At 42.5% G+C, this 25,598-nt stretch overlaps 2 protein-coding genes across 2 annotated transcripts; both read left to right on the plus strand.

Annotated features, from left to right (window-relative positions):
• Window positions 1–174: 174 nt before the first annotated feature.
• On the plus strand, window positions 175–10,220 carry slx9 (SLX9 ribosome biogenesis factor). The gene is made up of 6 exons (XM_004086024.5): window positions 175–457; window positions 737–866; window positions 5,167–5,235; window positions 9,372–9,546; window positions 9,634–9,699; window positions 9,769–10,220. The coding sequence occupies exons 1-6, from the start codon at window positions 260–262 to the stop codon at window positions 9,893–9,895; spliced, it is 765 nt and encodes a 254-aa protein (XP_004086072.1). The 5' UTR covers window positions 175–259; the 3' UTR covers window positions 9,896–10,220.
• A 2,278-nt stretch (window positions 10,221–12,498) lies between these two features.
• Window positions 12,499–25,493, plus strand: LOC101171892 (double-stranded RNA-specific editase 1). The gene is made up of 10 exons (XM_011494488.4): window positions 12,499–12,731; window positions 18,133–18,176; window positions 18,265–19,049; window positions 19,915–20,029; window positions 21,393–21,561; window positions 23,114–23,268; window positions 23,337–23,505; window positions 24,104–24,285; window positions 24,360–24,538; window positions 25,247–25,493. The coding sequence occupies exons 2-10, from the start codon at window positions 18,173–18,175 to the stop codon at window positions 25,424–25,426; spliced, it is 1,938 nt and encodes a 645-aa protein (XP_011492790.1). The 5' UTR covers window positions 12,499–12,731; window positions 18,133–18,172; the 3' UTR covers window positions 25,427–25,493.
• The last annotated feature ends 105 nt before the right edge of the window (window positions 25,494–25,598 follow it).

Below are 25,598 nucleotides of genomic sequence, written 5' to 3' on the forward strand. Positions count from 1 at the left end.
TCTACTCAAAATGTATGAATTATTACTGAATTTAAAAAAATCATTTAAACTGTAAACTTTACATACAAAGAGACGATGATGTAAAAAAATTTAATTTTACTTTTTTTTTTCTCTAACGAAACTGAAATCACTTTTTTTGTGCATTTTATGCGAGTGAATCGATATTTTGAAAAAAAAAAAAAAAAAAAAAAGAAGTCTTCCGGTAGTCTGATACGTCACATCTGGCGTCACGTGACACATAGTTCCGGTCTCGCGCATCATGGTCGGGAAGATAAAGCACGTCCGGCAGAAGCTGCACCAGGAGGCGGTGAAGCTCCGCGGACTGGACCGGACCCAGCAGGCGGGACCTGAGCTGGTTCTGCCGGGGGTCGCGCGTCCCGCCGCGGAGCCCGGTTCCGAGAAAGCTCCGCGGGGGGAAAGGGGTCCGGTCCAAACAGCCGCACGTGCACAGCAGCCGGTGAGCTCTGTTTGTGTTTACAGCCCGAACTTTGCTGTGACCGTTAAAAATACTCTCCCGCCAGTTCATTTAACGTCACTGTGAGTTTATGGAGAAATTTACCAACATTGTATCACTTTTGTCCAGGAATAAAAACCAAAAAATCTTAGGAAAACGCTAAATTCCGGATCGTGCATTTCAAAATAAAAGTATTTTCCATGATTAAATCACGTTTCCTGACGTTCAGCTCCCATCAGACCACAGAAAGTTCACTGACTCTACCCGTTCTGTGTGGTCCAGGTGTTATCTGGGAGCTCCTTTCCATCCAGCATCTTCCTGGGTACCAAGATCTCTCCAGAGACCCTGGTCCAGAGTCTGGACCACCTGGAACCAGCGGATGTTACTTCAGCACCCCAAACCACCAGGACAGGTGAGACCAGTTGTTGTTTGCTCTCATTTGTTTCCTTTGGACCAAAAAAAACAACAGAGGTTTAGTCTGATCTGACAGAAGATCCTAGTGATTTCATTTAATAATAGTCTGGATCCACTTTGGTTTCACACTGCACTTCTGAGAGTGGATCAAACCTGTAAGTTGATCCACTCTGCTTTTTCTTTCTGCACTTTAACGAGTAGATCCCACCTGTACTTGAATCCACTTTGCTTTCTCAGTGCACTGCTGAGAATGAGTCTTGAATCAGCCTTAAAGATTAAGATGGGTCCAGAACTGAGGCATGATGGGAAAATGAAGTCACCGATCAGACCTGATGGATGTTTGTTTCTGCTGCAGCTGCCTTAAGTTCCTGTGGAGTTTATTGTAAACAGAAGCCTCTGTTTCTGTGTTTCTGTAACAGACTCTCCAGCAGGGGGAGCTCTCGCTCAGTGTTGGCCTTTTCTCTCCCTCCTCCCCCCTGTTTGGGGCTTGTCCTTACAAAATAAGAGCACAAAAGTGTCACTTTATGCAACATTGTCCCCAAACTTGAATTTATTTTTAATTGTAAGACGTTAAATACTTCTGTATAAAAAGTCTGCAGTCAATAACTAACACAGCTGGAATTTACCCACAATTCAATGTCAGTTCCTGAAAGATGTATTTGCATATTTTTAGTTATTTATCCACCAAACCTTAAAGGTTGTACTAAGTATTATCAATATGAAACCAGTCCAGAGTGCAAATGAAGCTGCTGAAATTTGGTTTGAACTCATGATTATTGTTTTGATGCTCGCCACTATCAGTTCTGTCTGTGCCTAAGAAGAATTTAACATTTTTACCAACTCCTCTTAGAACAACAGAACCTTTGAACTGCAAAATCGAAAGGGATTTCAAAGTAAAAGCCCAGAGAGGGAGTGAAACTTATTTTTTTATTGGTTGAAGGCATTTTTCTTCTCTTTTTAGTAGCTTTAGAACTCTACAAAGTAAAGACTGTGTGAGTGTTGATCCCCTCTGTAGAATACATTTAAGTATATAAATGGTGTATTATTGTAATCGTCCTGAAGAGTTGATCCCGGCCTCTTCGGCACGACTGCAGCTTCAGCGGGTGCCGAGCATCCGTAATCGCAGCTATCCATTTCATCCCCATCTGGAAAGACGATGCTTCCCGTGGGAGTGGGGTGGTGGTAAAGCCCCCTTCCTCCCCAAACACAACAGCAGCCTCCCTCGGATCCGGTTGCTGGCGCTCTGCCCGCATGTGTAGTCAGCAGCAGATGCCTATCTGTGCTGTTATCGTAATGCAAACAGCAGCAGAAACACTTGTGGTGTTTAGCACTGTGGTGGCAGATAAAGGCCTGCGGGGATCTCCGGAGACGGAGGACTCGCTCCAGCGGCAGCGGCGTTTCCTCCGCTCTGCAGCGGCTGGGTTTCAGCTTTTCTTCTCTTCCTTTGTGTGGTGGAACGGGAAAAGTTCTTTCAGTTACCGTAACCCTTCAACCGCCAATCAATTCAATTCCAGCAGATTCTGTCGCGGAGAAAAGCGGCTTTGCTGCGTCGTGTTACAGTGTAGCCGCTACACAAAGTGGTCACAGTTATGCTACATCAAAGAATGTGTTGTTTAGGCTCTTTGCTACCGTAATTCCTCGACCCCTTCCGTAATCAACGTGAATCAGCTGATTCTGAAGTGGAGACGGACTCAACTTTTCACAATCAGCTTTGAACCGATGCGCAACACTTAACCAACTGAGGGTCGTGTGACGCGCAAAGCCACTTTTCTCTGACAGAGTTGGCTAATTTACGTTGGTTACTGTGTTGTTGTGTTTTTCAAACAAAGATCTTTATTAACCAAATAGTTACTCGTACCTCAAGTGTTGGTTTATGATCCTTTATATTCTATCGACAGTGAAAATATCAGGAAAATCTTTTAAGTTACACGAGCAAGGGTAGCATTTTTTTTCTACACATAAATGGCAAAAAGTCCACTAAATATATAATTTTTGACCTGCGAACAACAGAGGACGGCCTCACGTTATTGCTGTAATTCCATAGTTCTCCCATATCAAAATTTAGCTACATGCTAAAAATAGTTGTTCTTTTTTATGGTTATTAGGGCTGGGCGATATGGCCTAAAAACAAAATCTCAGAAAAATTAAATCTCCAATTTTATTTATCTTAATTCGATTTACGATTCTTTCCCCCCCCACCCCACCCCCACACACCTTAAGGAAAGCCAAAGGTAGTGGTGGTGGTGGTGGTGGGGGGGGGGGGGGGATTTAAACCAAATTTGCTTTTATTTAATCAAACGCAAGACAAATGTAACCCCCATTTCTGGGATGAATAATAAATAAATGAATGAACACACTCTTGGAATCAAAGTCCCAGCTGTGTTAAGTCCCACTCTGTAGTCTAGACTAAAAGGAGACAAACATTCACCATTTTCTAAAGGATTAACAATACATTCAAATCTGAATAGTGACATCCTTTCATTGTATCTAGCCCTAACAATGCAACAACACACAGGGATACATGGCATGAACATGCACTGCATCTTCCTCTTAATAAACCCCCTTTTCTCCACGGGGTACCATGTCTCTGGCTATATGCAAAGAGACAGCTTCGGTGATTGTTATCCACCGTGCCCCTTTCCTGTCCTATGCCGTGCCTTGTGCAAAGGATTTGGCTACAGTTAGCTGTTTTTAAGCTATGTTTTTTTTTGGTCACTCTGGTTTTGTTTGCCATGGAGAGACTGGCTTTTTTCACATTCGGCTGGATGTCTCTGTTCCAGGTGTTGGAATAGGTTTGTGGTGCTGCTGCCTTTGACTGCGATGGGCTTCGGTCAAATGTTAAAGCGTGGGGTCTCTTCCTCCACGTCTGTGGCAACAACAGATGAGTTTATTCCTTTCTTGGGAACAAACTTCTACGGTTGTGCCGATGGACGATGCCATAGTCCATCGTGATGGGTGACTGACATCCCGATGGAGAGACACCATCGTGATGTCACGCCCCCGCCACGTTGCGAGTCGACACCATAAGCCGCGGCTACATGTGCAAAATATCTTGATGGGATCAATGGTCTGATTAGAATCCAACCGTGTACATGGGCCCAGAAAAAATGTTTTCAGAATAGAACAAACGTTCACCGGAAAAAAAACGGAAGAGGATATAATTTCCGCCGAGCCGCTATTTTTTTCCCCAAACTGAATGTAACAATTCAATACAAAACAATGTTAAACAGCGCCGAGCGGTTATATAGATTGACATGTCAGCTCGGTAATGTATCCGAGCTGTGCTCAGACACACTTTTAGACCCGGTTCTGAGTTCGGTAGCTCGTACCCCTAGAGCTGCGGGACGGATGGCAGTCCTAAATCTCCCACACATACCGCTCATGTAACAAAGCACCCCCCCCCCCCCTTCCCCTCTGACGCAAAGCTGTAAAAAGTGCGGGAGCCGACCACTTCTTGTCTATTTTGTTTGTTACTGTTTTTTGTTAACGTCACTTCCCTCAGTTTATATTGGATCATCGCGGATGAGTCATTAGTTGGGAAAAAAATAAAAATAAAGTAATAAAGTAAAATAACGAATAGCAATTATATAAGAACGAAAAATGTAAAAATTTCCACGAGTCCTATGTTCAAACTTCAAGGGCTTCTGGGGGAAAAAGTGCAAGGGAGGGACAGTCCAATATACATTATGGGGGTATTTTTGTTTCTGATTTTTAGTTAACTGCTTGCCATGTTTCAGTACTTGTAATGTTTACAGATGATGTTAAATTAAAAACACACAAACACGGGAATAAAAGACAGTAGTGTAACTAAAACAGTCCAAAAAGAATCTGTGCAGACACTGAACTCACAAGATATTTCCTGGAGGAAATCGAAGCGTGTATTCAGTCAGGAAACATGGTCCCCCCCTTTAAGATCCTCGCTGAAAGCTGACAAGTTTAACATGTTGGTGTTCCTGTCACGCAACATAAAGACGGACAAACAAAAGCAGCAGCAGTACGGCTCATTTAAGGGGCACCTGTTCAATTTTTGCTCTATTTTGCACTTTAAAAAAGGTTGTTTATGTTTACCTGTATAGTTACTTCATGGGTTAGTTGTTGTTACTGTTGTTTGTTTGTTATTAAATATACTGCGTTATAAATATTAATTTCCATTGTATTCATTGCTATTGCAAGCGGCCAGCCGCTGGAGGATTTTGTGTTTTTGCAAGAGTCTGGACACCGCGACTCCTTGTCAGCGTGTGTTCGTCTTCCTGTTGCTGGAGCGTGTCCATCTAAATCTCCTCTGTGTGTTTCTGCAGGTTCAGAGGAGAAGAAGATCAAGTCAAAGAAGGAGAAGATGAAAGAGAGGAGGGAGCGTTGGTTAAGCAGTGAGTTTACAACACAACACACCATCTTGGACCTCTAAATACGGTTTACCACTATATACCACCAGAATCCTTAAAGGATGTCATCTTTGTTTCAAGAGTTTTTAGAGAGCTTGTTTTTACGTCAGCTTCACTGAGTGGTTAAACCAGTCGTCTGTATCAGATCTGTGCCGTCACAATTTACTGCTTTGCCAATTAAAGATTGACTTTATGGTCAAATGCTCTTGATAAGAGCTCTTACAAAAACTACAGATTTCCTGAGTTTGGTACTTTTGGTATTCCCATCTTGGGAGCCGTCGCGTCTCACTTCCTCCTGGCAGTGAGGAAAGCGCTCTACCAACAAATTGATAGAAGAAGCTTGAGAGCTCAAAGGAGAAAAAAAAATTGTTCTGGACCATTTTAAATCTTTCAGAATTTGCTTTGGTTAGTAGAAAACAGTTGTTTCCAGCTTGGGTTTATTTTGTGGTGGAGGTGTTTTGACGACCATCCAGGGGTGTTGAGGGACTCCAGAGATTTGCACTCGCACACAAATTACAATCTTAAGTCTGTATTCAGTCCAACAAACTGTGTTCTCGGCCTTTTATTTTTGACTGCCTTGTCACTAGAACCAACTGTAGTCCGTGGTCCAACATCATACGGATGGTTGGATGTCCTTAAGGCTTGAATAAAGAGTTGAATGGTGAAAGGGAAAATGGAACGTCCCTGTTTTAGCTTCAAGGTTCAAGGTTTTATTGCTGTTTGCACCTACGGTACATCGGAATTTTTCTTTGGCATCTCTCTGGTCAGGGTGAATATAGAAGAGGACAAAATGTAAGAAAAGATTAAAATCAAACAAATTAGACAACAAGAGTACAAAGTATAATGTATCAGCATGAATAAATAAATATGAATATTGCAGCGTCCCAATTTTTCAGAAGAATTATTGCACATGTGGAGTTAATTGTTTATTGCACTAAGTGTACAAACTGGATGACATGTTGTAAGATTCAAGTTGAGTGCAGTCTTCCCTCTCTGATGTACAGGAATCCCCCGCCCATTCGCGGTTTAATATTCGCGCCCCGCCCATTCGCGGGTGGCTGCAGATAACGTGACGTCACAAGCGTGAGACGCAGAACAGCGCTCATTCCGCGAATTTTGTAAAACGATTTACTCTGTATTTTACTGTAAAGTATTTTTTACACGTTTAAGACGCCATCCAAACGCCCGACATCATCTCCAGCTTCTGGAAATGAACCGGTTGCTATCGGCAAACCGGAGAGTTCAATGAACTGGTTGACGCCCACTCGCAGCCTCTGACTGATCAAGATTTGGCGGAGGCTCACATAAGGCTCTGGGAGTTTTAAAACAGCGTCAATTATTCGCAGATTTTCGTTATTCGTGGGGGGGGGGGTGAGGAATGTAACCCCCGCGAATATGGGGGGGATTACTGTACTGTGCCAGCATTCTGATCGCTGCTGGGAAGAAGTTGTTGTGGAAGCGTGTGTTGTGTGCGTGGAAGAGCGTCGTAGAAACGTCTCATTTACAGAAACACAATGAACGTTAATGCCACTTCTTCAGAACGTCTTGGTTGTCGTCTTCAGATTTAAAGTCACAAATACGATGTACATCATAGAGTGCTGTATCCAGCATCAACGGCGAAGGGGGGTCTAAGGGCAGGGATGCCAGTATAGCTTAGTCAGTTTGTTAGTTCATTTTAGTATTTTTCTATTGAACTCTTTGTATTCGTGATCCTTTTGAGTTCATGTTTTACTTCGAAGCCCATCGAGACAACTGTTGTTGTGATTTTGGGCTATACAAATAAAATTGAATTGAATTGAATTGAAAATTGAATCTTGACTGATTTCCAGACGTGCTGCTTCTCTTCACCTGGATCAGGTGCACTTGGTCCATAAGACCTTGAATCAGCTGTAAGCAGTCAGTGGGGCAGGGAAAGCTTGAGAACAGGAGGGTCTGTAGATCTTGACGACCATTGACGAAGACCATTGATGTCTGTAAAGGAGACGGAGAATGTGTTTTCACGCGTACCGATTCCTCAGCTTTTTACAAGTCGAAGTCTTTGTTCCAGAAGAAAAACGGTGACGGTTAATTCAGGCCAAAGCTTCACCCTTTTTACGTATGTTTGTCTTTCTTGTGTTTTTTTTTTTTTTTTTGTCTTTTCCTAACCGGCTCTGTAATTATAAATCGTGTCTGTAACCCCCCAATCATTTGAAGTAATGGCCGCTGGTCGTGTAACCGTAGCCGCCTGCTGATGCCATCACTTCCCTGTTTATAATTAGGTGCTAATGGCTGCTGAAACTCTAGAACGCCTCCAAGCGGGACACACTTTACCGAAATAAAGAAGCATTAGAATTAAAAAAATAAAGATATTTCTGACATTTTACCTTTCTGATCACCAAAAGGAACACTTTTTAAAATTAAATTTGAGGTTAATATTGATGTAGAAAACACTACTGCTGGTTGAAAAGAACTTTGAGGGCATGAGGAAAGAACGGACTTCAGAAAAGGAAGAAAAACCTGCCAGAAATGTATAGAATAAAAGAGAAATAAATAACATTTCTGCATCTATGCAGGTTTGGGATAAGTTTACAAAATACAGAATTGAACTCTCCAAAATGTATTTTGTACCACATTTCCCATCAGCACTCTTGAGTTTTGTGTATTAAAAAATACAGATATTTTTGTCAAGTTAATTAGCAACAGAAATGTTCTAGTTTGATGTTTAAATATAAAGAAACGCGTATTTTTATTTGAACAACGAAACAACCCGATGAGAAAATTGCTTCTAATTTTATTTTGAAAATCCAACACTCATGGGTTTGGTTTTGCACTGGATTCCATTTAAAATGTGGTTTTTAGCTTTCAATAAGGGAAACAACTACAAGTTTTGAATCCCAAAAGAGCTTTCCCTTCGTTTCCTGCTAAAAGATTAGCCATCAGGCTTTAAGCTCCCAGATAACTGCATTATTATCTTTATCATATAATGTTCCACTGTGAGACGTGTTGTTTGTGGTTCATATTAAGGCCCCGTTGGAGCTCACAGACCGCTGTTTTAATGTGCAGGAAGACGGACTTGGAGAAAATGTTTCATGTTGCAGCTGGTGTAATGGATACGCGCCTTTACCATAAAATGAAGATAAGATGCTGAAGATAAGAGAATGTCCCCATTGTGGGATGAACAAAGTTTATCTAATCTAAAATAACACCGTTGTTGTTCTGTTTGAATGTTGTAAATGTTCTTGATTATCCAAATGCAGCACAACTGATATCAGCCAGATGGACAGCTCTGTGAAAAACAGCAATAAAGGCCCCTAGAACTTTTTTACGCACGCCGTCAAACTGTTCAAAAAGCTGACTATTTGCTACGTGGTGCGGCGCGTGACAAGGATAAATAGATAAATGCATGCATGCTGATCGTCCCAATGGATTATAAAAAGCATGAGTTCAGAGAGAAAGTTCACCTCTTGCCGCTTGTTTTTGTCCAGATGATGAAGCTAAAGGTTGTTTTAAAGACCCCGGCGCAGTGATACAAAACATTTACCGGTAAGCTAGCTGACCAGAACTACTTTTTTTTTTTTTTTTTTGGCTGCTGGATGTGCGTTATCACTTTTTAAGGCACACCCAGCAGCCAATCAGAATCGAGTATTCACGGTATAACAGGAGATAATTGCTATTAGCTGCGGTTCCATTAACTATGAAATTGCGCAAGTTGCATTCGCAATAATAAATTTGCCTAATGACAAAGGACCATTTTGAAAAATAAACTCATGCATCAAAAAAAAGTTTTGCACTTGGAGGATGTGGTTTTTTAGGCGAATCGAAATGGACAAATTGCAAAACTGCAACAAAAAAAATAAATATATTTTTTTCATATTAAATGAGTCACATGACCAACAACCAGATGTCAATGTGTTTCTTGGTAGAAGCTGGCTGCCTTGGCACGATGTGTATCTTAACAAATGGAAGGAAACCGTGCAGCTGGTTGCTCTAGTGCTGTTTCCAGTATTTTAGCTGAAAACTGGATTTCCATTGAAAGCCTCTAGAAAACAACAGGGCGACACCAAAGCAGCTCAAAGCTTCTTTTTCTCCATCAAACATGGTGATCGCTCCGTCCTTCTGCTGTGTCTGCTGTCGGCTCACAGAGATCAGCTCCATCAAGCGAGTGAAGGAGCAGCAGGCGGCCGAGGCGCGACGGAAAGCCACGCCCGTGGTGGGGGACATGCAGCCGCTGGCCGACGCCCTCCCGCAGCTAAACGAGCTGATCGGTCCTGCAGCTGCGGCGCCGACGTCGCGTCGGAAGAGCCGCAAAAACAAGCTGTGAGTCTGGGTGACAGAGTCGGGGCGTATCGGTTCTGATGCTCCGGTTTGTGCACATAACCCGTTTCTGTCCTGTGTCGGTGTCAGGCCCGTGAAGAAGGCAGCGCCTACGGACTTCAGCCAGATGAAACAGTCCCAGAAGCGCCGGCTCCTGTAAGCCCCGCCTCCCCCTCACAGGCTCCCTCTCTCGCCGTTTCTCTGTGACATTTGCTCTTCTTGCAGGGAGACGGAGAGCCTGGGCTTCAGCAAAGCGGTGAAGGCAATGGCCACCATGAAGAACCCTCTGGCGGACATCGGAGAGCAGCTGAGGAAGAGGATGAGGCAGGAGGAAGAGCAGGCTCCCAGCTAACGGCAGCTGCAGAGGTGAAGGCCCTCCACAGACTCTGGACGCTGCACAGCTGCTCTCGGGACCCCTCACCTCCTCTGGTGATGGGGGTGGAGCTTCTGTTTGTGCTCGGCTCTGACATTCACCCTCCTGTTGCTGTTTCACCTCACAAAGAGGTGGAAGGTGCAAAACCCTCTGGCATCACGGCCGTGGAAGGAGATCGCCACCGAGGGGGTGGAGCTCTCTTTAAGTCACACTTTCTAGGGACATCCGCCTGTATTTGATGTAGAACCCTCAATGGGAGTTTGTCCCGAAGCACTATTGAAATAAAAGAAATCAGAGAAATTCACATTTTCCTTGTTGGACCGACACTTTTTACAACCAAACGGGTTGGACCTGTTCGCAGGATTTCCCAGACCTCCTTCTCCTGAAATGTTCCAAAGACCAGATGACCGTTCCAGCTCCTCACTGGAGTCACTTTGGAGTCGTCTCCTTATGCGGCCATTGATGCAAACCTCAGGAGAGCCGAAGACCAAAGTGGCCCAAACCCTCCCGAAAGTTCTGGTGGTTCCTCTACTCGACGCCTAAGACCACCTTTGGACAGAACCCACATAAGCTGATGTTTTGGGTCAGAAGCAGCACTGGATTTATTAGGCAGAAGAACTGCAATTATTCAATAAATAAAAGTTTAGTTGATAAAAACTGATTCTTGACCAGGGAGGTTGTGGCCCCGCCCACCATATTTTCTATGTCACAAATACAATTTCCTACAAATGGTCTATTTTTAAAACTGCTTTTCTTTATTCATTTGAATAAAGAAATACTCAAATGCTATTTTAATCTAATTTAACAGCATTTTATTTTATTGGAGTGGGTCACTGAGGTCTTGTGTAATTTTTTTCATTTTCTGAAATAACATTAAAATTGTCAAATATTTGGTGTTTGTGAAAAACCACTGATCAATATCTAATATTTAAACAGTTTCGTATTCGTTTCTATGGTATTCCATTTATTTGTTCCATTTATGATAAATTTTTAGTGATTAAATATTAAATCTCTTACATGAATTTGTCTATATAAAAAACAATTAAAAATGTATACAAAACAAAGCATGTCTGACAATGTTTTCCTGATATTTGCAAAATGTTCTAAAGCTCATAGAAGAGACTAAGGTTTTTCAAGACCTACTCTGATTTAAAAAAAAGTTGCTTTCAATGTGTTGTGGCATTTTTCTGATGATGTAGAGAAGTACGATTAGAGTTGCATTTCTGAGTATTTCTTTGCTGTGAATGAAAATTGCTGTGAATCGGGAGCAGACGAAAAAATGCAGTTTGCGAAAGATCGTATTTGTGACTTAGAAAATACTCTGGGCAAGGCCACAAGCAGTAACTCCTGAAAACCAGATTAGATGAATGAGCTGAAATCCTGGAGTTTATATGCAGAAAAATCAAGAGTATCTGAACGGGAGGCGCAGGAGCAGCTGGAGGTCAAGGCACCGGTAAATCCTCTTCCTCCTGCCGTAGCCTTAGCTGCCTCCATCCTCCGACTGATTGAACCCAGACCGCCCCAGCATCAACTCCAAACTTTCACGGACAGATTAGGCGTCTGCGTGGTTTGCTCTCGAACTTTTAATTTGACACCGCTCGCTTCCCGTCAGATCCATTATTAATGAACGCTAATGGCTCACATGAAGCTTTGAGGCACGTATTGATTAGGTTTGTCTTACCTCTCGTCTAATGATAGCAGGGTGTGTGTGTGTGTGTGGGGGGGTCTCTCATTGTCACTTTCTGGAAGGGTCATGAAGAATAAACTTTGGGATTGTCTGTATAACCGAGGCGGAAAAAACTAAAGTGCAGACGTGTCTGAAAGATTTTAAAATTTTTAATATATGCATGAAATAATTAAAACACTTTTTAAAATAAACATAAAGGGAAAAGCAAAAAAAAAAGAATAACATCAACCAAATGCGTGTTTTAGTGGAAATGACAAACTTCCATTATGACAGTTTCAAAATAAAGGGTTAAAAATCAATTGTTAACGATTATTTCCCAAAATAATACAAAAATCTTAAAGGAAACTTTCTTTTAACTAATAATATACAGTATTAGAACTTTTTCTTATGTTTATTAATCCATTTATTGTAAACTCAATATATGGATTAAAAAGTCTGTAAAGGAACAATAAACTCAAAATAATAAAACACTAAATTCAAAGCTTTTTTTCCTGGATCACAAATAGATTAAAATCTGGGGGGGGGGGGGGACTTTTTTTAAAAGTAAAGGTTTCAGTTTATCACTAATTTTTACAATTCCAAATGTGTATGGTGTAACGTTGTGTAGTGAAAGCAGCTGTAGGAAGTAACTTTACTCAAACTGATCCAAAAAAAACGTATTTCTTGTCTAAATATTAACTATAATAAATTTTATTTCTCAAAAACATTTTGGCCGCTGGAACATGACTTTACTTTGTAATTTTGCCATTAAATATGATTTAAAAAAATGTCATCTTTTTAAAATTCAAATAAAAGGAATTACATTCGAAAACGTGTATAAATAAATCTCAAAGGCGTTTGTGTTTTTAAAACGCAGAAAGTTCCAGAAAACCCGCCTGAACGGAGCTGAGGGAACAATAAAGTTCAGCGATTTTTGACTAGTTTTGTTGCTAGTCTGTTGCGCGCACGTGCCGCCGGCTCCTCCAATCAGCTAAACCCGCCGCCGCGCGCCTGTCCGACCCTTATTGCCACGATCAGTGAGCGCAGCTGGCTGGTCTCGTTCCGAGTGTACCTGTCGTCTGCAAACGGCAGAGTTCGGCCTGACTGGGGGTCCTGGGTCAGCAGAACCAGCTGGAAGCCAGAATTAAGGTAAGAACCGGGTCGGGTGGACCCTTTGGAAAGGGCGCGTGACTGAACTCCGGTCTGGCAGGTGCAGGCACGCGCTCAAGAGAGAGGAGATGGATTTTTGTGAAGCCAGAAATTTTCTCATTTAGGGCCCGAGCACGTACTACTACGCACGAACTAGAACGAACTTCTCCAAACTCCAGACTTTGGTTTTGTAAACTAAACACATTTCCGATGTTAAAATTGCGAAGCTTTTAAGTTAAGTTTTTACGGTTGTTTGTGACCGTGGCTGGCGTCGAAATTCGAGTTAGTTTCGAAATCACGCCATGAAAAATGGCCATTACTCAGCCATGCATAATCTAATCTGCTCCCAAATTGATGTGCATGATTGTAGTCTGACTCTGAACACATCTGCAGTGGAAGCATTTTTTAAATTTATTTTATTAATGCGCACATGAATAAACTATTTATAGTTTTAAACACTATAAAGGTTTATGGAAGAAAAAAACATTCCAAATTTCTATTAATTCAATAAATTACTTCATTAATTTACCTTAAAACACTCAATATGTGTTAAATATACAACAGAAATGTTACTACTTTAATAAATTCATCACAGAATAAACTGTAGGTTCTCTAAAACACAAAAATCCTTTAAAGTCATGAAAATATTTGCTAAATACATTAAAGTATTTATTTATTTTATGATCTCATGAAAATAACTGTATAATAGAAAAAAAAGAAATAATACAAATCCTATGAATTCATTTAAATATTCACTAAATATACCATAAAACATTCTTACAATGATATGGATGTATAGCAATGTATAAAAATATGCCATAAAAACTTATGCCTATTCATTTTAAGGAAAATTTAAATGTTTTAATCTTAGGGAACTCCTAAATAATACGAATTTATGAAAATATTCACTATTCAAACCAAAAAACAGCCAAAAAAAATACAGTTAAAGACTAAAATCTTATAAGTTCATGAAAAAATTAAATATATATACATAGGACACTCTACAGTTCTATACATTTATGAAAATATTCTCTTATTCTACATAATTATACACACTTATTCCTAAAAGATTTGTTTTTAATCTTATAACTTCACATGATTGAAAATGTTGACTATATATCTCATAAATTCATATAAATATTTAGCACTTAAAGCTTCTAGAATCTCATCAAGTCGATTAGAAGAAGAAAAGATTTGATTTGATTTGATTTGAAATGGTTTATGTCAAGCAATCAAGGATAATACACAAAAACAATACAATCATCAGTCATACAATAACGTGTCAAACCTAGGATAAATAGACATATTATTAAATATTGCTTGAAAGGGAGTGGAAGGAAGCGAACTTATATAATCCCCCCCCCCCCCCCCGTTATACTGTAACCATTTAATTACTTGATTTATCATTATCCAGTTCATAACTTTTATCAGACAGAATAATAATACTAGGTATCAATAAACAACATGACAAAGATGAATTACTTGATTGTTATGTAAAACAATAGACATGGCTATTTTAGAAATCAACATTGTAAATGCAGATCATTAATATATACAGATTATGTTCATTATGAAAATCAGAGGATCAAAGGAATTGTTTTGAAGACTTATAATGGATTTTCTTTAGCTGTTTTATCCTCTTCAGAACCTCCTCAAATCAAATCAGTCTTTTTTATCGCTCCTTTCCTCCGTTTCCTCCTTTTTCCCTCATTCTCGTCTCGTTTTCCTCTCAATTTCTTTTCCTGTTTTCTTTGTGAACGTCCACACAACCTGTAATCTGCAGTCATACTCCAGTTCATTGGAGGCCGTAGATGTTCCTGTGAGATGGAAGGATTTGCTTTCTGTCGGATTCAGCAACAAAAATCATTTAAACAGATGTTTTCTATGAATTAATTTGTATGTATAGGGTTATTTGGCTCAAATTAGTTGGAGGTACAGAACAGAAACTTTATCGAGCAAAAGCAGAAATGAGCATTTTCTCACCAAAAGCGATGGTTGCCGTGACACTGTAGTTCTTACATGAAAACATCTAGTATCTAAGTATTGTATAAATAAATTCTAACGTCACATGACCTTGTTGATTTAATGGAAACTCTTCCATAAATCGTCGACTTATTTTTGGATTTAGCAAAGTAGAGAATCACATTTTTTTTTCTTTTCACTCTATACACTCCTTTATTGCAATTGTATTTTTATCATGAATATGTGTTCCTGTGCGTGAAACGTGTGTGCTCCCGTGGCTGAAGTCGTAAAGGTACAAAGTGTTGTGTAGATGTTGACGTTTGTTTCCTTCATGGACGACGTTTGGCACCAAGTCTTTCCTGTTTTAGAGTCAATCATGAGCGCCTGTGCATCAATGTTGTGTCTCTACTCTGGGACCAACATTCAGAACAGGCATTTTGTTCTCCTGCTAGGTTCTAGCACGTTTAAGAATCTCCGTCTTCTTTCGTAGCGCTCCTCGCCCGGCGCTCAAAGCAAGAAATCCTCACCCTCAGCGAGGGTTTTTGAGTCTTCTTCTCTAAGAACCGAGCCGGTTCTGCTGCTAGGATCTGTCATTCTGGACCCTTCAGCTGTAGAGAACATCTCAGCTCGGATCTGCGCTGCATTTAAACAAAATCTGTAACGTGATAACGTTGTCCTCCAGACGTGACGGCTGAAGGACTCAGACGTGTTCATAGATCTAAACAGGAGGCGATAAGGTTCCAGTCGGGTTCTGGTTGGTTGTAGAAGGTTTTTTTATTTTTATTTCAGTCTGAAACAATTTGAGGTACGACAACGTTTTCCAAAATTCTACGTAGATGTTTAATTGCCATCTATTAGTGCATGTTGTTGTACGTTGCTGTCGATCCTTTTTTGTTATAAAAATGTATCTGATGTTTCATTTTATGGGGTCAGAGGGAACGGACTCTTCTTTACGGTCCGCTGTGTCGCTGTAGTTTCAGCTCCAGTCTTTAGCAGCTCTTCGTGCTCCACCTTTCTGTTAGGACCACAGATAGATATGTTTGCATTAGATGGAAATCTCCAGGAACTATTGGATGAATTAGACAGGCTGAGTGGAGATTGAAGGAGGACAATGTAAAGGGTTAGGATCCACCAATGTGCTTGGTCACCAACCACGCCCCCTAAATATACACAAGTTACCCTTTAAAAAAGTCAAATCGGCTCATTTATAAAGAAACCTAACCCGTCCCCTTGCAGTTGTTATGAATAAAACAAACCAATAAACACCTAAACAGTTTTTTGACACCAGCTTAACATTAGTTTTAATGTTTTTTTTTTTTCCGTTTATTGTGAAAATTTGAATGGGAAGTAGCTCCTTTCTAACACCAGCGGAGGTCATTGGAGCAACTGCAACTCCTGCTTATCAAACGCATTTATTTCCTATTTTCTACCTTTTTTCAGCTGTAGATTTTAATGGGACAAACATGGATGTGTTGTTTGGGGGATGCCCCCCCCCCCCACACACACACACACACAGCTGACTACAATTTCTTTAGTCAGATTTCTGAGAAGACGCGGGTCAATAAAGTCAGATGCTGACCTGAGTTTTCCCGTCGTTCTCCGTCCACTCTGCATTTTTCTTTGCTTTTCCTGTCTGTGCGGTGTTCCTGGCGTCCAGGAAGAGGACTTTCCCAGCACTGTGAAGCTGTTGAGGGGCCTTTACAATGACACAATGAAGTGCAGAGAACACGCCGGCACTCCGACTTTTGTTCATACCCAAATGTCTCCACTGGTGTTCCACAGAGCTCTGTTCTGGACACCCCTCCTCTTGATGTGTACCACATTTTCAGCAGGTCTATGGGGTTTGAACCAGGGCTGGGCCATTAGTCCATCTAATCGATTGATTCAAATTTAGATGAGTTATTTTTGGGAAAAACTAGATTTTCTTTTCCTGCCCCTCCTGTGAGTAAAGTCGGTCCACTGGTCTCTGGCAAAGCACAGGTGTGAAAACAACAGCAGCAAGTAAAGAGGAGCTACGTTCGTGGAACGGTCGTGAAAAGCCATAAATTTACGTATGCATCCTGCAAAATTCATGCACAATTGCGTAAGATTTACGTAATAAATCCTCCGAAACTAAGGAAAATATGCGTATACTGCGTAATTCTCAACTGTCAAAATTTTTTAAACGTCTCAAAACTGAATTCCAACGCAAGAAACAGGCATGACCTATTACACATGGATCACGAAAGACCGAACTTTCATACGTGGAAATGCAAAATGAAGGTCGCTGCAGTGGGACACAGCCTTTTTTGTTTATTTTAACCTTTTGGATTCACTAACAATGTCAGTCCTATACAGGTTGAATAACTTTGGTCCTAGAACAGACCCAGTAGTGAATATTTGAGCCGGTATACATTTTTTAAAATCACAGAAGTCAGTTGCAGTTTCTGCGTTAAACCACAACTGATACCCTCAAAAAATACAGCAGTTAAAGTGAAATAAACATGTGCATTTGATCAAAGAAACCATGTTTTATTAGATTTAATGAGGTATCTGAACACGATCCGCGTCCCTCAAACCCAACCAGAGAACCTGGATATGTTGGTCTCGTGTGTCCGGTCGATCGGCTGCTCCTATCCGGACAGACATTCCCTGATACTGGCAAAGACAGCCAATCGAATGGCCTCTGCTCCCTGTAACCCAACAGCTCTCTGGGGACTCGTTGAGTTGAGCGCCGCCTCTGATGAAAGCTTCCAGCACTGAGAGAAGAACTTTCAGCAAGACTAAGCCAACCAAAGAACCAGAGATGCCTTTTCTGACTCCCTCCGTCCTCCTGACCCTCAGCTGCTACCTCTCTGAGTTGTTCCTCTCCATTCACTCCTTTGCTAGAAAAACAGATCAGATGCAGAAAGGAATCTAAAAGCATCAATCCACGAATCAAATTCAAAATTTTCAAAATAAAACCGCCACATGCAGAACCCTCATTGGTTCTTTGAGGGTTTTGAACCAACAGCGCCAACAGAACCGCCCAACTTTTCCGAGATTTACCACAACTGCAGACCTTCTGTTGGCAACGTTGATTGTATCTATAAACTGGAGTGAGCGATTGTGATGTCATCCGGTTCCAACGAAATGAAGTCAGTTCAGTCGCCATTTTGTCCCGATTTTGTCATGTTGGTCTAAATCAGTTGAGTATATGTTTCCATGGCAACCACTCTCTCCGATCAGGAGTGGGCTACATGCTGGTTGTGGGCGGGAACATTGGCGTAGCGTAGCCCTGGCGTTGCTAATGTCCGTAGCGGTCTTGTGATTCTTAGCTTCACACATCTCCCCCACAGGTTTCACCAGTAAAGCGCTTCTATAAGTTGCTTTCAAAATAAAACGCATTCCCTCTTTTGGAAATGTCAAAATAAAAGTTTGTCTGTTTCTCCAATGAGAGCCTCTGTCTGCGTTTGACCAGGTGTCCTCAGCGGGGGGCAGACACTCGACCAGGAGGAGCGATGAGTGAGTACGCTGATGGACAGATGTTTAGAGGAAGTGTCCAACATGTGTTGTGAGGTCCTGCAGGAACATGACTGTCTATTCTCTGCAGGTTCCTACATCCCCTACATCAAAGAAGAACCCCTTACAAAGCAGGAAGCCGCAGCTCCTGCTGCTCTGCTCCCAACGGGGATGAAACGACCTTTGGAGGAGGGCAACAGAGGCCACGCCCACTATTACAAACCCAGGAGGAAGCGCCAGCGGCTCTCTCTGCCTAAGAACGCCCTGGAGCAGCTGAACGAACTCCGGCCGGGCCTGCAGTACACGCTGCTGAGGCAAAGCGGGCCGGTCCATGCGCCGCTCTTCGTCATGCAGGTGGAGGTCGACGGGCGGTTTTTCCAGGGGGCGGGTCTTACCAAGAAGAAGGCCAAGCTGAGCGCGGCGGAGCAGGCTCTGCAGTCCCTGCTGCAGGTCTGCAGCACGGCTCAAGCACCCAGACGCCTGTCTGTCCCCACAGACTTTACATCTGACCCGTCAGATATTCCCAGCATCCTCTCCAAGGCCTCTGAGTTGTCCGGCCCAAACGACGACCTTTCCGACCCGGGCCTGCAGACACCTCCTATTTCCTCCAGCCCCAAGAATTCGGTCATGCTGCTCAACAAGATGCGCCCCGGCCTCATGTACCTGGTCTCTAAAATCAGGGAGGGCCACACCCTGAAGTTTGTGGTGTCCTTGACGGTCGACGCCCAGACGTTTCAGGGTTCTGGCAGGAACAAACGGCTGGCCAAAGCCCGGGCGGCGCAGGCTGCTCTGCGGGCGCTCTTCAACCTGCAGCCCGAGCGGGAACCGTCCCGAGAGCCCGTACCCCGGGAGGGGCCGCAGCTCCACCTGCCACAGGTACAAACCCTAGCACGTTGGCCACTCCCTCCTGGGACCTGTGAAAGGCTGAGCGGCGGAGCTGGAAAGAGAGAGGATCTGACCTGATGTTTGGGGGTTTTCAGGTTCTGCTGGGATCCTCCAAATGTTCTCCATTTTCACTGCAAAACAAAGGAACTTTCCCTCTTCTTACCAGTAGTACTAGTTACATTTACTCAAGTAACATTCTAGTCTAAACAAAGGCTCTCATATTGGTAGCTTTAGTGAACGAAAGTGCTTTTATTCTGAAGGAGCAGGATTGGACTAGCTACTGTACTTTTTTCACGTTTGCGTCGTTTCCACCATAAAACGGGTAAATATTTGCACTGGGGTGTACTATTTTTCTGTCATCTTCTGTTTAAAGATTTTGAAGCAGATAAAAAAAAACTACAGAGTGATATTTCTGCCACTATGTTGCAAACAAAACTTTCTAAGTTGCAAATGAAAATATAAAATATTTGCTTTACAAATTTGTTTTTATTTCAATTTTTTTTCTTTCCTTTTTTTGCTAAATAAAAATAAAAGCAGTTTTAAAAAAAGCAAATATTTAATATTTTTATTTGCATCTTAAAAGGTTTGTTTGCAATGTAGTGGCAGACATATATCTCTATAGAAAACACCAATCCATAAGAACCTGCTCGTATTTCAAAATAAAATGCCACATCCAGACTTCTCTCATATCACTGCTGGATATTTATTATATAATTTTAAAAATGTCTGTTTTGTTTTTATTCCTGTCTTTTATTTTTGCTGGACTGTGAATCTGAGTGATTTTGTTTTGAAATGTCGCCGCCCTTCTGGGCGTGACCTCTGATTTCCCTGACGGTCGTCGGCTTCTGTCGCTCAGGTCCTGGCAGACAGCGTCTCTCGCCTGATTCTCCAAAAGTTCAGCCAGCTGTCTTACAACTGCAAGTGTCCACATGCTAAGCGGAAAGCCCTCGCAGGCGTTGTCATGACAACGGGTAGGTCTTTGCCATCGACTGTATCTGAGACGCGTTTGAGTGTGATGTCATCAATTACTTTTGGCTCCGACTCGGTCACCATTTTGTTCACCATGCGGACCAGCCGGACGATGTTGGTTAGTAGTGATTGGGCCAAGTCGGTCTGAGTTTCTATGGCGACCGCTTTCACCAATCAGGAGTTCACACCCCTGCCACTTGAAGGCAGGTCACACAAAATCTGTCCAACGTTTTGAACGTTGGACGTGTTGGCCAGCGGGCTCCGCCAACTCAACGTGGGATTTTGACGTGTTTGAGCCGGCGGGCACTTCCTGTATGGAATGCCGGTAGGGGAGGGGGTCACTCAGTTCATCTCTCGTATACAGTCAATGGTATTTCTTCTAAGTCAGGACGTCCTAGAGACGGTTTCCAAAGTAAAACCTTTTGTCAGTTTATGTTTTCAGCTGTTTGAGTTTTTAGTTTGATCTTCAAAATAAAAGTCTTATAGTTAAAGTCTCATTAGTTATGACCCATCTGGTGGAGCAGTGAACAATCTGGTAGCTGGGTCATCCCACCCCAATCCAAACCCAGAAAAGTTGTGACCCAGCCTTCCAGTCTCAGCTTTAGATGATCTACAACTTGGCCATTGATCTTGTATAAGGTAAAGGAGGATCTAAAACAGTCCGACTGTCAGGTTCACATTCTGTATTAAACAAAACGTTCATCAAATAATAACCCCCCCCCCCTTAGGTTTTGTTGCTACACAAATCGATTTCAATATTTTCGGGGGGATTTGGGCTACAAATGGCAAAAACATAGACATTGTTAGATAAATGTTCTCAGAAGTTCTTCTGTTTAAAGACCTTTTTGGAACCCCAAAGCATTGGGCTATCTGGCCGTTTAAGGGTTGACATAATCGGGAGATTACAAGAATTTGGAGGAATCTCTGTGCGTCAGTGACAAAGTTCACGATGCCTCCATTTTGTTAGGTTGTTTTTGGAACTTCCAGCTTCGTCTCACTATTCAGTTCTATCCAAGTTCCTGATTGAAAACCAAAGGTTCTCGGGGGTTTTGGAGAACCATCTGCTCTACTCCGGGTGACCATCATTCAGGTGTGTTTCAGCCTCGCTATGCTTCCTCCTAGAAAACGTATAACCTTATTGGCTCCTCAGCCATTCCAAGACCAAGAGCAGGAACCACATCTCATCAGGTTCCTTCAGAATGTTATTTAGATGTTGTCAGTGTACTCCATCCTTCCAGGCCTGATTATGATGTTTCACGCTGAGTTATGATCAGTTTACAGTAAACGGATCAAATGCAGGAACATTTTGACGTTCCAACCCGCCTGGGGTTGAAGGTTTGACTCCAGCTGCCGTTTCCTCCAAAGATGAAGGGGTGGAGCAGGCGAGGGTCATCTGCATATCAACGGGGACACAGTGCATCGATGGAGAACACCTGAGCGAGGACGGTTTGACTGTCAACGACTGCCACGCCGAGGTGGTCGCCCGCCGCTGCCTGGTCCGCTTCCTGTACTCCCAGCTGGAGCTTTTCCTGAGGTGATGGTTCAATCAAATGTTATGTTTATATAAATTAGCTTAATTTGTTCATTCGTCATTTTTTTCATATATATTTGATTTTATTGCTCCATCATTTGACCGTTACGAGCAAAGTTACGGAATCGAATACAGACCCTTTTGGCTTTACTGTTTGCGTAAAATGCTATTGATGCTACATATAGTTGGAGAATCCTCAAACGAGTCAGTGTGGTTTTGTATAGTCATGAATGTGTTGTCACTCTATGAGCACTAAGACTCTGAAAGTACTGGATTTGGCTCCATGAAGCTTTGATGATCACACATATAGATATTAATAATCAGTTCATAAAAATATATCCATCATGTACGGCAACCCAAGTTGGACAAACTACCTGTAAATGTTATTTATTTGTCTTTATTTATTGGGTAACACTAATGGAGCGGAGGGTTTATAGACTGAAGCAATAGATGACTTTGAACAGATTTATGTTCAACTCTGTAGGGTTTTGGAGCCATGAAGGCCTCAAGTCCTGAACACCAGCGGCGGCAGCAACACACCAACAACGCACAATTCTGTATCTCTGCATTTTAGACGTCCGTTTCTCAGTCGAATGTTTTGTCAGCCAGAGATGAACTAGTGGATCTGGTTTTACGCTGATGATACAGGTGTCTATGTGAAAGAACAAATACACTAACACACCATGAGGAGACATAAACCCGCCCTTTACACGCCAGCATTGGCTGTACAGATCATATAATGTCAATGTCACACACACCGGTATGGGGTTGACCCCCAAGGGTGTTTTTAGGTTGTCCGTGTCTATGGCGGGTCATAGAGAAGAGTGGCTACATCTGAAGTTGTTCCCTCAAGGCTTGTTGAGAATGGAACATACCATCATTGTGTGTCTGTGTGGCAAGTATATCGGGAAGTATTTGCCCTTGCACTACACCCTAGTCGTTAATTAGAGTAAAGCCTTATGTTATGTTCACGCTGCCCTTGGAAACGCGTGTTCAAGGAGCCAGTTTCAATGGAAAGTCATGTGAACACGCGTATATGTGCATTTCAGGCTTCCACATTCAAAACTCTTGCGTTCAGGCGTTGCTGCACCAACATTTAAGTCAGTTTTCGGCCTCTACATACAAAAACCATTGAACATGCATTGAAAGTTAAACTAGATGAGCTTTGAAAAATATGGGACGGTAGTCACTTATTAATAGTGCCCCTTTTTAATTCACGAAAGTGTCAACTGTCTGAAAATTAATCATGGAAGAAACATTAATAATTGCGTTTTGTGCCCAACTAGAATTCAATGACTCCAAGTCAGAATAGAGCTGTAAAAGAAAAAGCCTGAAGCAAGATTCCCGATCTATGGCCAATTTTCTATTCGTCCGAATCCTTAGAATCAGCGTACTGAAATCGAATGTGGTTTTAAAAAAACATTTAGAAGTCAGAAAAAACCTCATTAATTCATGTCCACGTTTAACAGCGTTTAAAAAAAACTTGCAATGTTTTGTACTTTTAGTTTGGTAGAATGATCTCTCCTCCTAACGTTCTCCACCATTGAAACCTCAGTGAGGATGAGGAGCACCACCAGCAGTCCATCTTCAGAAGAGGCGAGTGTGGGCGAGGCTTCAGGCTGAAGGACAAAGTTCAGTTCCACCTGTACGTCAGCGCTTCCCCTTGCGGGGACGCCTGCATTTTCTCCCCCCACGACACGGGGGTGGAGGGTGAGCTAACATCTCGTCCCAAGTCCAGCGCCGCAGAGTCCACCGCTTCATCCCCTCTGTCCCTTTAGGTTCGGGCGACGAACCCCTGAGCAGAAGGACCCGTGGGGTTCTGCGCACCAAAGTCCAGACTGGGGAAGGGACCGTCCCAGTTCCCTGGAAGGAACCCCTCCAGACTTGGGATGCGCTTCGACGGGGGGACAGGCTGCTCACCATGTCCTGCAGCGACAAAATGGCCAGGTGTGGAACTCTGGTTTGATGTTCCAGGTTATAGGGGAACACTTTCACAATAAAAGCACGCGGATTGTTAGCTGCTAATGGAACTTTGGGATTCTTTATGGGATTAGGGATCTAGTTATCCCTGTTTTCAAACTAGTCCCTGTTTTTTTTTTACTTTTCAGATTCTGGCCCCTGTTTTTTGTGCTATTGCTGCTCCCTTATAAGGGCGGGGCCTGTAAGGGGGCAGCAATAGCGGGGGCAGGGCTCCATAAAGAACGACCCCTTCAGCATGTTCACATTCGTTGCGCTTTTTCTGCGATCTGTTCCTCTTCTGTTGGTTAATTCCAGTTTTGTTGTTTTTTTTCTTCTTTGGTTTTGGTTTTATTTCCGTCAAATTTAAATTTTATTTGTTTTATCAAACTTTTTCATGATAAATTCTTAAAAATTTGTGAATAAAATACCGTCGTGTGTTTGTTTTTTTACTTTTATAAAACCGCTACTCTATAAATGCAGGTGTAGGGTAAACGATTGACCTGTCAATCATTATGAGTTAGTGGTTGGTAACTTGGATGTCTCCGATTGCGTTAAATCGTATTCTTGCGTCTCTGGTGAGGTACAGGTGGAACGTGTTGGGGTTCCAGGGCTCCCTGATGAGCTACTTCACCGAGCCGCTGTACTTCTCCAGCATCATCGTGGGCAGCCTGTACCATGCTGCGCACATGTCCAGGGCCATGTACGGCAGGATCGGTCCGTTGGAGGGCCTGCCGCCAGGTTTCTGCCTCAACCGGCCGCTGCTCAGCGGTGAGACAGATGCAGGAAACGCCCGGTTCTTGGGTCACGGCCTCCATCAAAGTTCCCTGACTTTGGTTCTGCAGGAATAAGTAACCCAGAGGCCCGGCAGCCCGCAAGAGCTCCACCCTTCAGCGAGAACTGGACTGCAGGTGACGACGATGTGGAGGTGATTGACTCCACCACGGGGAAAGAAGAAATGGGTGGACCGTCAAGACTCTGCAAACGCGCCTTTTACTGCCGCTGGATGCAGCTGCACAGCAGGGTGAGCAGATGCTGGCATTATGTTAGCTTTTATTTAGCTAAATAAGAAATTGGATTTGCTGAAAAGATAATCAGCTAAAAAAACAAAAAATAGTATTTGCTAATTTGCTAATAACCCAAATAAATATTTCCTTATTAGCTTAGTAGTTAATAATTGTATTTGCTATCAAACTAAGTAGCTAAAAAAAACAAATACTAGGCTACATCTAAATGATGCACTATGTAGCTCAAGCAGCATTCTGTACAGCTGTCCGAATCTACAATTTCAAAATCGAGAGTCCTGAAAATTTCCCAGAAGTCACTGCAAACAACCACTGTCCATTGATGCTCACCAGTATAAGTATAATATAGTCCACAATGCAATTTCTTCTTAACAATTTTTGTTGAGGGGGAAATAAATGTATTTTTTTAATAAACCATTAACGTTTTCAGTGGTTATATAAAGTCGTATAAAACGCTCAAATGAACTAGATGTTGGTGATGTCATGAACATTTCAGTTTGAGAGAAAAAAAAAGCATTTTTAATGATTTTGATGCTTTTCCACAACCTCATCCCAGACAGAAATACACACTTTACTTTCTAAATCTTTGTTTGAGGCCTCAAACTCCTTTTTTAAGCTATAGATGTGTGAAGCCTTAAATATGAGGAGGATCCTCTTTGGTCTGACAGCAGAAGTGAGAGTTTTTCTCCGTCTTCTTGTCCGTGTAGCTGTCCTCCTTCCTGCGGGTCTCAGCCCCGCCGCCCAGCAGCTACCACCAGGCTAAGCGGGCGGCCGAGGAGTACTGCTCCGCCAAGCACACGCTCTACAGAGCTTTGGCTGACGCTGGACTGGGCATCTGGGTCAAGAAGCCCGCAGAGCAGGACCGGTTCTCCCTGAGCAGCTCCTGACTCCTTTCAGATGAGCTTCCTGGTTGCCATGGAGACGGGACTGGCAGCAGACCCAGCAGTCCAAAAATGGATATCCTCAGTTTTACCTTGTTTCTGACTGACATGTGCAAAGTCTTCTGGCTGACGCAACAGCGCCACCTGCAGGAGGGGAGCCCTCGTACATGGAAATCAT

The sequence above is a fragment of the Oryzias latipes genome, chromosome 2 (genome assembly GCF_053564925.1).
Source record: "Oryzias latipes strain Hd-rR chromosome 2, Olatipes_Hd-rR_3.1".
Lineage (NCBI taxonomy): Eukaryota > Metazoa > Chordata > Actinopteri > Beloniformes > Adrianichthyidae > Oryzias > Oryzias latipes.